Genomic DNA, 13,901 nt, shown 5'->3' with positions numbered 1-13,901 from the left:
GTCTGAGAGTTGAGGAAACTGAGGCTCAGAAGGGAACATTCATCAGCAAGCTGCCCCAAATTATGCAGCGAATAGGCTGCAGACCCAGGCCCCAGCCTCATGGTCTAGGATGCCCTGTTCAGGGCTCTTTTGTCCATCCCAAGGCCACATCTGTCCGGGACACGCAGAGGCTTCAGACAGCCAAATTCCAGGCCGTTGGGGACAGAGCACGATGTTTTCCAGAATAGCTTGTGCTGTGCCCTGAGAAGGCTCATGACTGTCACCTTGCGTGGTTGAAAAGGGGAGGAGTCAGCCATCAAGTCTGGATGCTCATCAGTCACCCAAGGCCCCTTTCTTAGAGCCGAGAGAGAAGCGTTTTCCTCTTCCCCAGCCTGTTCTCTGTTTGCTTTATACAGAATTAACTTGACAATTCAAAAAGACTCAGGGAGCAGACAGTAGGATCTCCAGCCCCTCTGGTTGGGCCGCCACTCCTTTTTGTCTCTCGCCCGTGCTTCTTCATCTGCCTGACTGCTCCCTTCCAAAGGCTGTGGGAGAATGTCATCTCGTCCCCTCGTGTGATCCGTTTGCAGCATTTTGTAGCTTGGAAGGGAAACAAATATTCCGCCAGCCTCTGCTGGGGGGGGAGGGAGATAGGGTTTCCTGGCTCCTCCTCTCGCCTCTTCAGGGAGGTTTTGGACAAACCGTGGCTTGGTTGGAGCCCAGGCTCTTTGGGGGAGACGTGCCACGGGGCGGGGGGGGTGCTGCTGCTCACTTCTTCAGAGCCCGCTCCCCAGGAGAGGCGTCTGTTCTCCTTCCTTCCTGCTTACAGGGCTTTGGACTGCAGCGGGCAGACAGAAAGGTGGGGAAGCCTGAGGCGATAGGAAGCAAGCCCCACCAAAGACTGGAGGATGCCCAGGGTGTGCGGCTGGGGATCAGTACACACTCTGCCGCCCACAGGGAGTGATGTCAGATGGGCGGCCCATGTGGTTTGGGTTCCCAGGTCCTTGGAGCTTTGGGTTTAGGTGGGGAGGGGTGGGGGGGCGGCTCAGGTCTTTCTTTTGTTCTTTCTGGGGCAGCATCTCAGTTTGAAAAATGCTTCAGGCCATGCAGCCTGAGGCTGCCTCTGTGGGCCTGGGTAGGGAATTCACTTGCTAGTGACACCCCAAGGGCCTGTGGATACTATGGATTACTGAACTCCCTGGGAGGGGACCATTCCTGGTTCTCTCTAGGGCCCTTCAAGGGCCACATATCTAAGGATGTGCTCATCAGATTCTTTGTTCACACATATGCACAGAGACACACACACATCCATACGTGCATTCAGACATTTGTATTCATGTATGTGTATACACAGATACATACAGCTTAAATGCCTCTTCCTCCATGAAGCCTTCTTTGATCCTCCCAGGCAAAAGTGTCCTCCTCTCCTAATCTCATACTTCTTTTTTTTAAAAAATATCTATTTTTATTGCTATCTTTTGTTTTTATATCACCTACATTTCCCTTGTATATCTCCCAATTGCCACACCCCATGATCATTTCCTATAACAAAGAAAAAAATTTTAAAGTAATATGAGGAATAAACTTATCAATGCATTGACAAAAAATCTGGCTTTATATGCAGTGTTCCATACCTGTCGGTCACCTCCTCTGCAGTTGTTTTGTGGTGATGGTTCTTTGCATTTACATTGTTGTCGCTGTCTCTGCTTCCTTTCCTTTGCATCAGTTCATGTAAGTCTTTCCATGTTTCCCTGTGTCCTTCCGGTTCACTGTTTCCTACAATCCAGTAATATCCCATTCCATCCATGTACTGTGTAGCCATCCTCCTATTTCTCAGTACTCTTTGTCCAGAGCTCTGCTTTGCCCTTACTACTTTCTTTGTGTCTTATTTGTGTGTGTATCTCATCCCTGCCTTCTCACTCCTCTCCACCATCTTTCTTTGTCCTCCAGGGCCAAGTGTAGTGTCTTACACACAACTGATGCTCAATAAATGTATACTGACATCATAAACCCACACCCAAGGACACCCAAACATATATACCCATTACCTACACACACACACACACACACACACACCATACATGTACTACTCACATACAAATTAACTCTAGATGGGAAACATTTAGGAAATATTTCTGGTGCTGATTTCAGAGAGGTTCAGGATTGTGAGATGTAAAGCACCTGAAAGATGATTGTCTTGGAGCACACTCTCATTTTAACTTTACAATTTCCAGCCACAATAATCATCACTGTGCCACAACATTTCTATACTGATTTGAGGCTTACAGAGTCTTTCTTTACAAACTGAAGCTGAAAGATGGAATTATTTGTCTGAGATAGGTAGTAATTACAGAAGAAACCCCAGAAGACAGTAAGGTGGGCCAGTGAGAAGCCAGGCAACAGGAAAGGAGCAGTTACCTCTAATGACAATCTGCTGATGAGCACAGAGGCTGGGCCTGGGGTGGCCTTGTGGTGTGGGGGCAAAGGCTTTGTGGCTCTAGTCTCCCTTTCTGAACTCAGTCGCCAAGGATACCTAATGGTCCTGCTGCCTCTCCCTGGGGTGTGGGGCATAGCGCAAGCATGTTATCACATCCTGGAGCGGCCAGGAGCCGTGTGCAACCGTTGCTCATCCTGTGCTCTCTCTCTCTTACAGCTGTGCATGCCCAAAGGGCTGGCATTCAGGACCCAGGCTGATCCCAGGAGCCCCCAGTTTCACGCATTCATCATCACGCGGGAGGACGGCTCCCGGACGTTTGGCTTTGCCCTCACCTTCTACGAAGAGGTGACCAGCAAGCAGATCTGCAGCGCCATGCAGACACTGTACCACATGCACAATGCGGAGTATGATGCGCTGCACACCCCATCGGCCGACGGCAGAGAGGACGGCGGTGGGCCCGAAGACTGCTGTGACGGTGCCCCTGGCTCCAAGCTCCAGCGCTTCAACTCGTACGACATTAGCCGCGACACGCTCTATGTCTCCAAGTGCATCTGCCTCATCGCGCCCATGTCCTTCATGAAGGCATGCAGGCGGGCCCTGGAGCAGCTTCACCAGGCGGTCACTTCCCCCCAGCCCCCTCCGCTGCCCCTGGAGAGCTACATCTACAACATTCTCTACGAGGTGCCCCTCCCCCCGCCAGGCAGGTCCCTCAAGTTCTCAGGGGTCTATGGACCCATTGTCTGCCAGAGGCCGAGCACCAGCGAGCTGCCGCTGTTTGACTTCCCTGTCCGGGAGGTCTTTGAACTGCTCGGGGTGGAAAATGTTCTACAGCTTTTCACTTGTGCCCTGTTGGAGTTTCAAATCCTGCTCTACTCACAGCGTAAGTCAGCACTTCTCTTCTGGGCCCCCATCTCTTCTTCCTCATCAGGTGGTTTCGGTAGTCCCTAACAGTGGCAGTTGCAGACAGTGATGGCCAGGGGTGTAAACCCCAGCCCTCTGTCGTCCTTCCAGGTAGGTGCTGGTGGTCACCATCTTGTGAAGGGAGTGTACTCTCCTTGGCTGTGCCTGTGTGCTAGAGACAGTGGTCCAGGAGGAGAGCCTTGTCTCCTGGCCTCTGCTCTCCACTAACTACTGAAAGGATGGATTGGCAATGGTGATAGTCTCATCCTGGGGGAAGAGATATTCTGACTCCACTTGAAAAGGCCAGAACTGGCTACTGTGTTTATGTGACTTGAACAGTCACAGAATACAACCTTTTGCATGTTTGGGGGAGACATGGAGGATACATTGATCTTTTAGCTTGAAGTGGAAAAGAAGGAAGAGAGAACCAGACTGACAGATTTAGTCCAACCAAGCAGATAAGAGGTCAGCAGAAGACCAATGGTAGGCTGAGCACCACCCAAAGGCCCGAGCTCAAGCTCCGTTAGTTGGGTGACTTGGACAAATGCTCGCCCTCTCTGGCTTTCAGTTTCCCCAGACGTACAAAGAAGGAATTAGATTGGATGGACTCTAAGGTCTTTCCCAGTCAACAAAGGTCTAGGGTCCCAAATTCCAGCAACAACAAGCACTTAGGCGCACATTGGAAGTGAAACTTGGTCCTGGGAGGAGGCTGCAGAGACGGGTGAGGCAGGAGCACAGGCCCCGATTTCAGGGGGTTTGCAGTCTTGTAGCAAGATGATAATGGGGAAGCAGCTCAGTTTAATACCCTCCGTGTTTGAAAGGCATGGTGGTGGAATCGAAAGAGAGAGGTTGTGAAGGTAAGTTCAATCAGCCGCGGCATTTGGATGTGGGGGGTGAGAGAGAGCGACGAGCTAAGGACCATGCCCAGGTTTCTTCTTTGCAACAAGAAGGTCACAGTACTTCCGCTTCCTGCCCCTCAGTGGGCCGAGGACCATGCTTTTGTTAACCTTAAAGCCTGCTCTGTAAATATGATGAGGGAGAGGAAAGCAATGGACAAAATTCTTTAGAAAAGGTGAAGGGGGAAAGATCATTTTCAACAGGGAAAATCAGGAAAGGCATCTCAGAGAAGGTAACAGTACATGAATTGGGCAGCTATGGGGTCTTCCGATTATAACGCTGGACTTGGAGTCAGGAAGGCCTCATTTTAGAACCTATTCCAGATACTTCCTAACTGCATGACCCTGAGCAAGTCACATGATCTCTCCCAAACTTCAGTTTCTCCATCTGTAAAATGGTGGTAATAATACTTTACATGGTGGTTGTAAGAATCAAATCAGGCAATAACTAAAAAGCACTTTGGAAACCTTTAAAAATACCGTAAGTGATAGCTTTTGTCACTGGGCCTTGAGGGAAAAGGAACATTTCCACCGGCAGAGCTGAGGGTGCATATTCCAGTCCTGGCGGGGCTGCTTTTGTGAGTATGGATCCATTGTGGAGGAACCTTCTGTTAGCCCTGTCTCTTCTCTGAGGCCTGTTTAATTAAGTGGGGCAGGCTGGGCTGTCCAGGGCTGAGCCTAGGGAATCAGAGATGAGGGGACTGTTACCCATGGGATTCCTGAGGCTCCATTCCTCAAGATGTAACTTCCCCAGTGGGGAGAACAAGGGGGTAAGAGGGGTAGTGGGTGGACTTGAGATCATCTGAAGTGGGCCTGAGGTGGGAAGAATTTTTCTTACTCTACACACAGGTCAGCAGTGAGTCCACCTTGCTGAGGACCCAGTTCTGAATGTGCTCAGAACCAAATTGAATTCTGGGTCTGAAATCTAGTTCACTGTGAGTGAGAGAGGGTGTTTCCCAGTCTCTCTGTTGTCAAAGGAGTTTCAGCTAGTGGCCAAGAGCAAATGTCACTCTAGTGGGAGCCACATTTCGCCTTTGGTAGAGGAAACTCTGCTTAGTGGAGTGGAAAAAACCCTGGTGACAGAGTCAGAAAGCCTGGAGTCGATACTTAGAAGTTCTGTGACCCGGGGCAAGTCACTTTCTCTCTGAACCTCACTTTCCTCTTCTACAAAATGGGGATAATTCTTTCACTCCTTATCCTATAGAATTGTTGTGAGGAATAGTGCTTTGTGATCCTAAAAGCACTGTGGAATTGTGAGTGGTAATTGTTGTTCTGAATGATAATTTGCTTGGAATGATTCAAACTCGTTTTCTTGTGAAACCCTCGAAGACTGGTATGAAGTAATGCAGGCACAAGCGAGCAGAGCAGAACAATTGGTACATTTTTCAAGATACTTTTCTTAAAAAAGTTTACACTCCCAGGATTCAAGGGAATTTATCTCTTCAGCAGAGCAGATGCAATCCCTCTGCTGTATACTATTCATAGGACATAAAAGATGAGGCTGGGAAAGACCTTTGGGCTAACCTGCTCTCACTTCCTCATTTTACAAGATGAGAAAACTGAAGGCCAGAGAGGGGGTGGGGACAATCAACTCCCCCAAACCCAACTTGCTCGAAGTCCTTTAGTGGATAAGACACAGAGTCAAGACCAACATCCAGGCCTCCAGAGCACCCATTCTTTGATCTTTCTACCATACATGTTGGTTGGGAAGATCAAATCTGGTTCATAAATATCTGCTCCTTTAGAAGATGAGACTGCCTTTGGTAGGAAATAGGTGTTTTCATCAGGGCTGGGGTCTGGAGCTGTGATTTCATTGTTATAGGGAAGTCCCGGAAGAGGAAACTCCTTCTACCTATGCAGGTCATAACTTTGTCTGGAACAGGGTTATGGAGGCATTGAGAGGTTAAGTGGTTTGTCCAGGGTCACACAGCAGCAGGATTTGAAGTGGACTCTCCCTGGCTCCAGGGCCTGCTCTCTATCCCTTGTGCCTCATTATCTTTCCTTTTGTTTATGTGGTATGTGTAATTTACTGTGTATATCACATTTTGGCTGATGTGGAGACTGTCCCCTGTGACTTCTTGTGGGGCTGGAGATGATTCTGAGTTCTTTCAGGCTGTGCCAATAAGGTCCTTCCAAGTTTTCAACGCTCTGTGTGTGTGTGTGTGTGTGTGTGTGTGTGTGTGTATTTGGGGATGGGTAGGGTGCAGCACTGCAGCACTGGCGTCCGGGAGAAGATGATGATATTTGCCAGGACAGCTAACCTTTTTGTGGTGCTTGAACGTTTGCAGAACCCTTTCCTCACATATGTTATCTCATTTGAAAGAAGTGACTTGTCCTGGTTATAAAGTGTCTGTGGCAGGATTTGAACTCAGGACTTCCAAGTCCATCACTGGATCCACTGAATTTCTTCATACATGGTTACTCATGGACACCATGGACAGGAAGACTGAGATGCATGTTAGTGATGGGAGTCCTCACGATGTTGAAATGACTGATTTTTCAATGTGTGAAGCCACGTCTGTCAGTTTGGGCAGGTGAGGGTCCTTCTCAGGCATATGCATTCAAAAAGCCTGGCAGCTCTTGTTGGAGCTGGGATTTGGACTGGGTGGTTTGTATGTGGACACAGCTCCCCCATGTCTTTTTGCCTGTAGGGAAGTCATTTAAAGAAATAAAAAACGTCGATCTTCCCTTCCCCTCCCTCGGGCTCCAAAGGTGGTGTTGGTTGGGATGCCAACATTTCTCTGCCTCTGTTTGTCAGAAGTAATTGCTCATTATAACATTATGAGAGCCATGTGGGCAAACCCAGCCCGTTGCCAGGAGCTGATGCATCTGCAGTTGGATTTGATTGGTTGAAGCACCTGGGATGCAAATGACCTCCAGTCACATCCTATTCATTGTTTTCACCTTTTGGCCATGGGGAGCCCGTGGTTGGGCAGGTGGCATCCTTTGGGTTTCTTAGTCTGGGCTCTTCAGCTCTGCCCTTGAGGCTGGCATAATGCTGATGCCATGCACTCTGGGAGGATTACTGTCAGGTGATTGACCTAGCTCAGGGCCTCAGAGGGATGGATGAACTGAAGCGTGAAGCAGCCTGTTAGATCATCTTACAAATAATGGTGTTGTTGTGGTGGTTGTCGCTTTGCTTTTGGTTTTTGGTTTTCTTTTGGTGGGGAGGGAGGCCTCCAACTCCAACTCAAAAGTTTTTCTACCATTGATTGACCCAAACTGTGCAAAGGACAAATCATTGACCTGAATCTTATTTATCCCTTCCTGTGACCTCTCCCTATCTCAAGGCTTCTCCCCATCTCTTCCTAGTGTCACTAGTGTCACAGTTCCAAAAACTTGATAAAGGAAGTGCTTCTGTGTTGTGTTGTCACCTGAGGGAAGTCCCTTTCTTGGTCATGAGAAGCCACAGCCTGAGCTCCTGAGCTCAGCATTATGCTCAGGACAAGGGGGCAAACCCCCAGTACGGGTCTTTGAGCTGTGTAAAAACAGGCCCCTCTTCCAGAGTAGAGAAAATGCTCCTCCTTGGGGAAATTGCCTAGTCTTTTGCTTTTGTTTGCTGAGGTGATAGATGCTTTTGGAAACCTCCTGCCCCATACAGTTTCTGTCCTGACACCTCCAAAAGCCTGCTGAAGAAAGCCTTGTAAACCTCAGGCAAGAGAGAAATAAAGCCAGGTTAGCCCCAAAGCCTCAGCTCTTTAAGCATGGGGTGGTTTCTTTAGCAGCAGATAGGCTTATTAGTCATGTCTGCCCTTTCTGGAGTGTCCATTTTTGGGCCTAGGAGAAGAGCTGGAAACATTGCTTGGATTCCTCATCGTCCTGCCCATTTCCACAAGGCTTGAAGATTTACAAAGCATTTCCTTGTAGAGGAAGATGGAGACTAGTGTGATTATCCCCATTTTGCAGATGAGGAAACTGATACTCAGAGGGCAGTAGGCCTTGGCTCAGGATCACCCAGCTTGTAAGTGTCAAAGCAACAAAGATGTTTCTGTCTCTACACCTGGTGTTCTTTCTAGTGCAGCAGAGTGAACAAGGTCTTTCGGGTACCTTCCTGCTTGCGTGGCTTAGCACCCCACATGCATGGTTGGCATTTTGTATAACGTGTGCCTGGGTATGCATGCCTGCCAGGAGAGCGGAATTTTTTAGCCAAAGATTTTTCCTAAATATGCATTTGTGAACCAGTGCTGGGGTGTAGTATGACTGTGCATTTGGCTGGAAATGTCAGTGGAAGGATCTCTTCCTCCCCCATTCACTCTCCCACGCTTTTCCAATTCTCTTTGATTCATCTTCAGCTCAGAGTCAAAAAAAGAAAATTCCTCAGATGACTAAGATTTTTGAGATAACTATTAATTGGCATGCCTTCTCAGCCAAAGGACAAGAAGAGAGAAGGGATTAGGCCTGACACAGATGAAGACGAGGTTTGGTTTCTGTAAGGAGACACATGAGGAGTCTGGGCCAACAGAATCCTCTCAGCTGAATTTGACCCATCTGGGTGAAACGGAAGATGGCATAGACTGTCGTCACACCAGGCCTTTTGACAACTAGGGACAGCTTTCATTTCTTCACCCTCTTGTCCCACCAGTTTTATTTGGGAACTGTCAATTTTCTATCCCCGGTGAGTTTTCAGTGGCTCTCCATTGCTAGCTGTGTGCATTGTTCAGATTCCTTTGCCGGGCATTCAAGGCTTATGATAGCCTGGTGCTACCCTGCCTTTCCAGGTTTATCTCTAATCATTTCTTTCCATCTGCTCTGCACTGCCCTCCTCTCTCTGTCCCCTGAACATCTCCCGGGCTGTCCCTCTACCAAGCCTCTATTTACTTGAGGATCTCTCTGCCCCTTTTCTGTCAGACCCATGCCCATCCTGCAGAGCTCTGTTCACTTGCAGCCTCCTCCATGAAGTTTTCCCCATGGCCTTGTGGGTCGACAGCATTCTCTCCTGGACTTTCAGGACCCCCTGTTCACTTACCTGGTGGTGGGGCTCATCCCCCTTCAGGTTATGGGCACATACATTGTACCTCTCCCATTTCCTGGCACAGGACTCTGTACACAATAGGCCCTTAATAGGTCATCATTGAATTGAGCCTTTCACTAAGCCATCTTCCCCACTGACAGGCCCTGGCCAAAGTCTGCGTGTCATAGCAGCCCACATCATAAACAGTATATGCAGCAATAGTGACCCCTTCCCTGCCTAGCCCTTCCCCTCCGATGTGCGTAGCATACACCCTTCTGACATTGTGATTAGGGCCAGTAACGTCCCTTTGTGTCTCTGAGCCTCAGTGTCCTCATGTGTAAAATAAGGTGTTGCTGTGAGGCTTCAGTGAGATCATCTATGTCAGAAATACTTGGCAAACTTCAAGTTATTTTGTAGGCAATTGTCACGAGTGGTTGCTGTCTCTTGGACTGGAGGTGGGGAGTGGGGCTCAAACTCCAGTCCTTTAGAATTGATTATTTGGGTACAGCTTTGGAGTACCTTTCCTTCTCCATTGTGCCCCACTTTGCTCAGATAGAAACAGGAACTGAGGGTTACAGGAGGAGGCTTGTAGAGAAATGAAGCCCAGGAAGAAAGAAAGCGGGCTCAGGGAGCCCGCGCTGGGTGTTCTCACAGCGTCATTGTGGGGAAGGCACTGTAAACGTGAGGCCTTCCAGAAATGTCAGCTGCTGGTCCTCTCACTCTTCCTCTGGACTCTCTGTCCCAGCTACACCATCCCCCTTCCCACAATGGCCCGCCAAGGGGGGCTTCTCCTATAGCTCCACCCCACCTGGAGTACCAGTTCTCATGTGGCTCAAGTGCTCATGCCCCCATCCTTCCGTGGCATGTCTGAGAGAGAGACAGACACAGACAGAAAGAGATATTTCCCATTGGACTTTACTAGTACCTAAGGGAAAGCCCAGTCAGAAGAAAATGTGCATCCAGCATATGGGCCAGACAAATTGTAGGGCACATCCAGGTGGACCATGACCGGCCTCTGTGACTTTCTAGGCCTCGTGGCCAGCTGCCAGAGAGTCTTGGGAGCATGAAGCCCCATCTCACTTCCCATGCTCAGCATTTCCAGGTGCCTTCGGCCTCCCCCACACCCCCCACTGCCCCACCATGTACCAAAGCTTCCTCCCCACATGCTCAGATCCAGGTCGCTGTGTCAAGTTTCCTGCCAGAGGTTTCAGCATCTGAACTCTTGTTTGCTGTCCAAATGGCAGTCTTTCTGGAAGTTCTCTCCTATACCATGGCCATGCCCTGCAAGAGATTGGCAGTGGACTGTGTCAGCTTGCCATCCACAGAGCTGTTTGCGGGTGAACCTTGTCTGCATAGAATCAGTTCTGGCATGATTCTCAGGTCTAGGAAGCAACTGTGCTCAGGTTGTCTCTAGCACCTGAAATCACCAGATTGCTTGGTGACAAATCAGTCACTTGATAAAACTTCATGTTGCTGCAATTTGTTTTTACATCACTGTTACTTTTTTTTTTTTTACTTAGGACTATAACCCTCTCTCCTTACCTTCACCCCCCAGCAGGCCATCCCTTGTAACAAAGAATAAAAAAGCAAAAGGGGAAACAAAACAAACACCAGTTCAACAAAAGCAATGCACACATCAGCCACGTCTAATAGTACAGATGCTGGTTCTCGCCCGTAGCCTCCCACCTTTGTGAGGAAAGGAAGGAAGCACATTTTGTCATCTCTTCTCCGGGACCAAACTTGGTTATTGTAGACTAAAGGTCATAGATTCAAATCTAGAAGAAACCTAGAAACCGTCATGGCCCAGTCTTCACAGAGTGTTTGATTTTCTGAAACTTGATTTTTTAACTGGCCTCTTTTCTGTTTTCACTCAGTTGTTGTTGAATGATTCTTCTCGGAATTGCTTTCTCAGGGAAAGCCAGAAAATTCCAGGACAAGATGACCCTCTTGGGGCTCTGGTTTCCTGTCTGGCACATGACTTGGGGCCGCCAGGGGAGCTTGGATGGGTGTGAGAGGTAGGGTAGCCTCTTCCTCCCTCCAGCCCAGCAGGTGCTGGGAACTGTAGAAAGGACTTGGCCATCATGGGTTGGAAGTGGGGAGTGGGGAGTGGAGAGTGGACGAGTTTCTTCTTAGCACATTGTGAATGCTGGAACAAAGACAGATTTTCTGTGCTTGATGTCTGAGTGGCAGCCAGCCTTGCCAAGCAGGAAGTGAGCATGTGGGAGCTTAGGCAGCCCTTGGTATTCCCATTGTGGGGAGAGTCTCCCTTCCTAGTCATGCCCCCTCCCTCTAGGGAGGGCTTTCTTGGGCATTTTGATAGCATGTTAGGAGTTAGATGTTCCAGCTCTGCTTATTTATTTATTGAAACCATGCTTCCATGCTTGCTCTCCATACTGTAGGAGAAAGCTCTGTGTATGGTCTCATCTTCTTAGCTTGACATTCAAGGTCCTCCAAAAACAGGAAGGTTTTTTGTTTGTTTGTTTTGTTTTTGCAGGGCAATGAGAGGGTTAAGTGACTTGCCCAGGGTCACACAGCTAGCAAGTGTCAAGGGTCTGAGGTCAGCTTTGAACTCAGGTTCTCCTGAATCCAGGGCCGGTGCTATATCTACTGTGCCACCTAGCTGCCCCTTAAAACAGGAGTTCTTAACCTATACAATTTCTTTTTGTAATATTTTGATAACTGTACTTCAGTATAATCAGTATCCTTTGTAATCCTATGTTTGAGCATGAAAAAAATTATTCTGAGAATGGGTTCATGGGTTTCACCAGATGGCCAAAGGGGTCTATGATGCAAGAAAAGGTGGAGAACCCTTATTTTTTAAAGAGTTTTATTAATGCTTTTTTCTTAATTTTTTCTTCCTTCCTTCCTTCCTTCCTTCCTTCCTTCCTTCCTTCCTTCCTTCCTTCCTTCCTTCCTTCCTTCCTTCCTTCCTTCCTTCCTTCCTTCCTTCCTTCCTTCCTTCCTTCCTTTCTTTCTTTCTTTCTTTCTTTCTTTCTTTCTTTCAAGTGAGGCAATTGGGGTTAAGTGAGTTGCCCAGGGTCACACAGCTAGTAAGTTGTTAAGTGTCTGAGGCTGGATTTGAACTCAGGTCCTCCTGACTCCAGGGCCGGTGCTCTATCCACTGCGCCAACTTAGCTGCCCCAATTTTTTCTTTTTTACTTATAAATTTGAAAGACGTCAACAATTATGAATGTTTCCATATGTATAGAGCAGAAAAAATATTTTAATTACATACAGCTTTAAAAATATGCATGTGTATATATGTGTGTGTGTATAAAATTTAACATGGTAGTACCAACATTGTCCTACTTGTCCAATCTCCTAAACTGCCTTTTGTACTCTTCTGTGCAGTTTTGGAATGTTTCATAGCCTTGCTTTATCTTTTTCTACCCTCTGTCTCCCACCACAGACCATTTCATGAATTTATGTATTATCACTATCTTTGTGCTGGGTATATGCTAATCTTTGCAGCATTCCAGTTCTAGTGTAGATATTGCTTGTTCTCTTCCACTCTTTCTCCAGTATCCATTCCCACCATAGTTCCTTCCCTTGTCATAGGGGGAAAAATTAAGCAGAACCAATTGCTATAGTGACTTTGATGACACCTACAGCATTCTGCACCCACAGTCCTCCAAATTCTGTCTGGAGTGGAGGGAACTCTACATCATCTGTCCTCTGAAGCCAACATCTCCTTTCATTTGGGTTCAGTGGCCTTGTGCTGTCCCCTCTACCTCTTCATTCACACTCTACATTCCATACTTTAATTCAGCTGGATTTCCATTTGTTCTTGTCCCTCTCTTTGCCTCCTCCGTGCTTTCGCTAATATTGTTTCCTGTGCCTGGAACATCTCACTACTCCAGTCCTGTGTTCACCTGTTAATATCCTCCCCATCTGTTGAGGGTCACCACTTCTGTGAAGCCTTCCCTGATTGGACCAGTTGGACGCGATGGCCCTCGTTGGATCTCTCCAAGCACTTTGGGTTCTGGTTGTCCATGTCCATGCCTTATAAACCCCTTAAGGGTTAGGACTGTGTGTTATTCATCTCTGTATCATCTCACAACTGGGCCACTGAATCTTTGTGGAATTGAAGTGAAAATCTACAGGGTGGGGGGAAGAACTGCCAAACCTGATTCTGTTTGCTTTTGATTTTAGGAAGGTGTTGATGGGAGGGCTGGGTTGGTGCCTTAGGCAGAAAAGTTCCCCCTTTCTGATGGTGTGGTTTATGTGCATGTGCTTTTTTGACTCAGATTATCAGCGACTGATGACGGTGGCAGAGACGATCACCGCGCTCATGTTCCCCTTCCAGTGGCAACACGTCTACGTCCCCATTCTTCCCGCCTCTCTCCTGCACTTCTTAGATGCTCCTGTCCCATACCTGATGGGCTTGCATTCCAATGGCCTGGATGATCGGTCCAAGTTGGAGTTGCCTCAGGAGGTAAGGAAAGTCCCTGGGCTCAGAGAAAGACAGGAGTCCCCTTGGTGGGAGGGGGAGAACAAAACCTTGGATAGATGCCTGGTAGTGACTGGCTACCATGTCACTGGATACCAGTGTCACCACTGGGGGACGTGCAGGACTGTTGTTGATTTGCTTGATTTGAGATGGCAGCATTCCGTCCTGTCTGGGGTCTCTGCCTCATGCCTCTGGCTTAGTCTCTTTGTCACAGGAGGCAGAATTAGAGGTCAGGTTGAAAATAGCCTTCCATCATGTATGGGCCCTGCTGGCTTTTTTTGTTTGTTT

At 48.1% G+C, this 13,901-nt stretch overlaps 1 protein-coding gene across 1 annotated transcript in view; it reads left to right on the top strand.

The window, feature by feature from the left end:
- DENND5A (DENN domain containing 5A) overlaps positions 1–13,901 on the top strand; it is a gene marked incomplete at its 5' end in the record, with an annotated part of 95,482 nt that overhangs the window by 40,939 nt on the left and 40,642 nt on the right. Inside the window, 2 exons of the mRNA XM_043972252.1 lie at positions 2,633–3,296; positions 13,411–13,598. Of these exons, the coding sequence (XP_043828187.1) occupies positions 2,633–3,296; positions 13,411–13,598 (852 nt within the window). The remainder of the gene's footprint in view (positions 1–2,632; positions 3,297–13,410; positions 13,599–13,901) is intronic.

This window comes from Dromiciops gliroides, chromosome 6 (assembly GCF_019393635.1).
Source record: "Dromiciops gliroides isolate mDroGli1 chromosome 6, mDroGli1.pri, whole genome shotgun sequence".
NCBI classification, from domain to species: Eukaryota; Metazoa; Chordata; class Mammalia; order Microbiotheria; family Microbiotheriidae; genus Dromiciops; species Dromiciops gliroides.
This window is presented reverse-complemented; position numbering and strand designations above follow the sequence as displayed.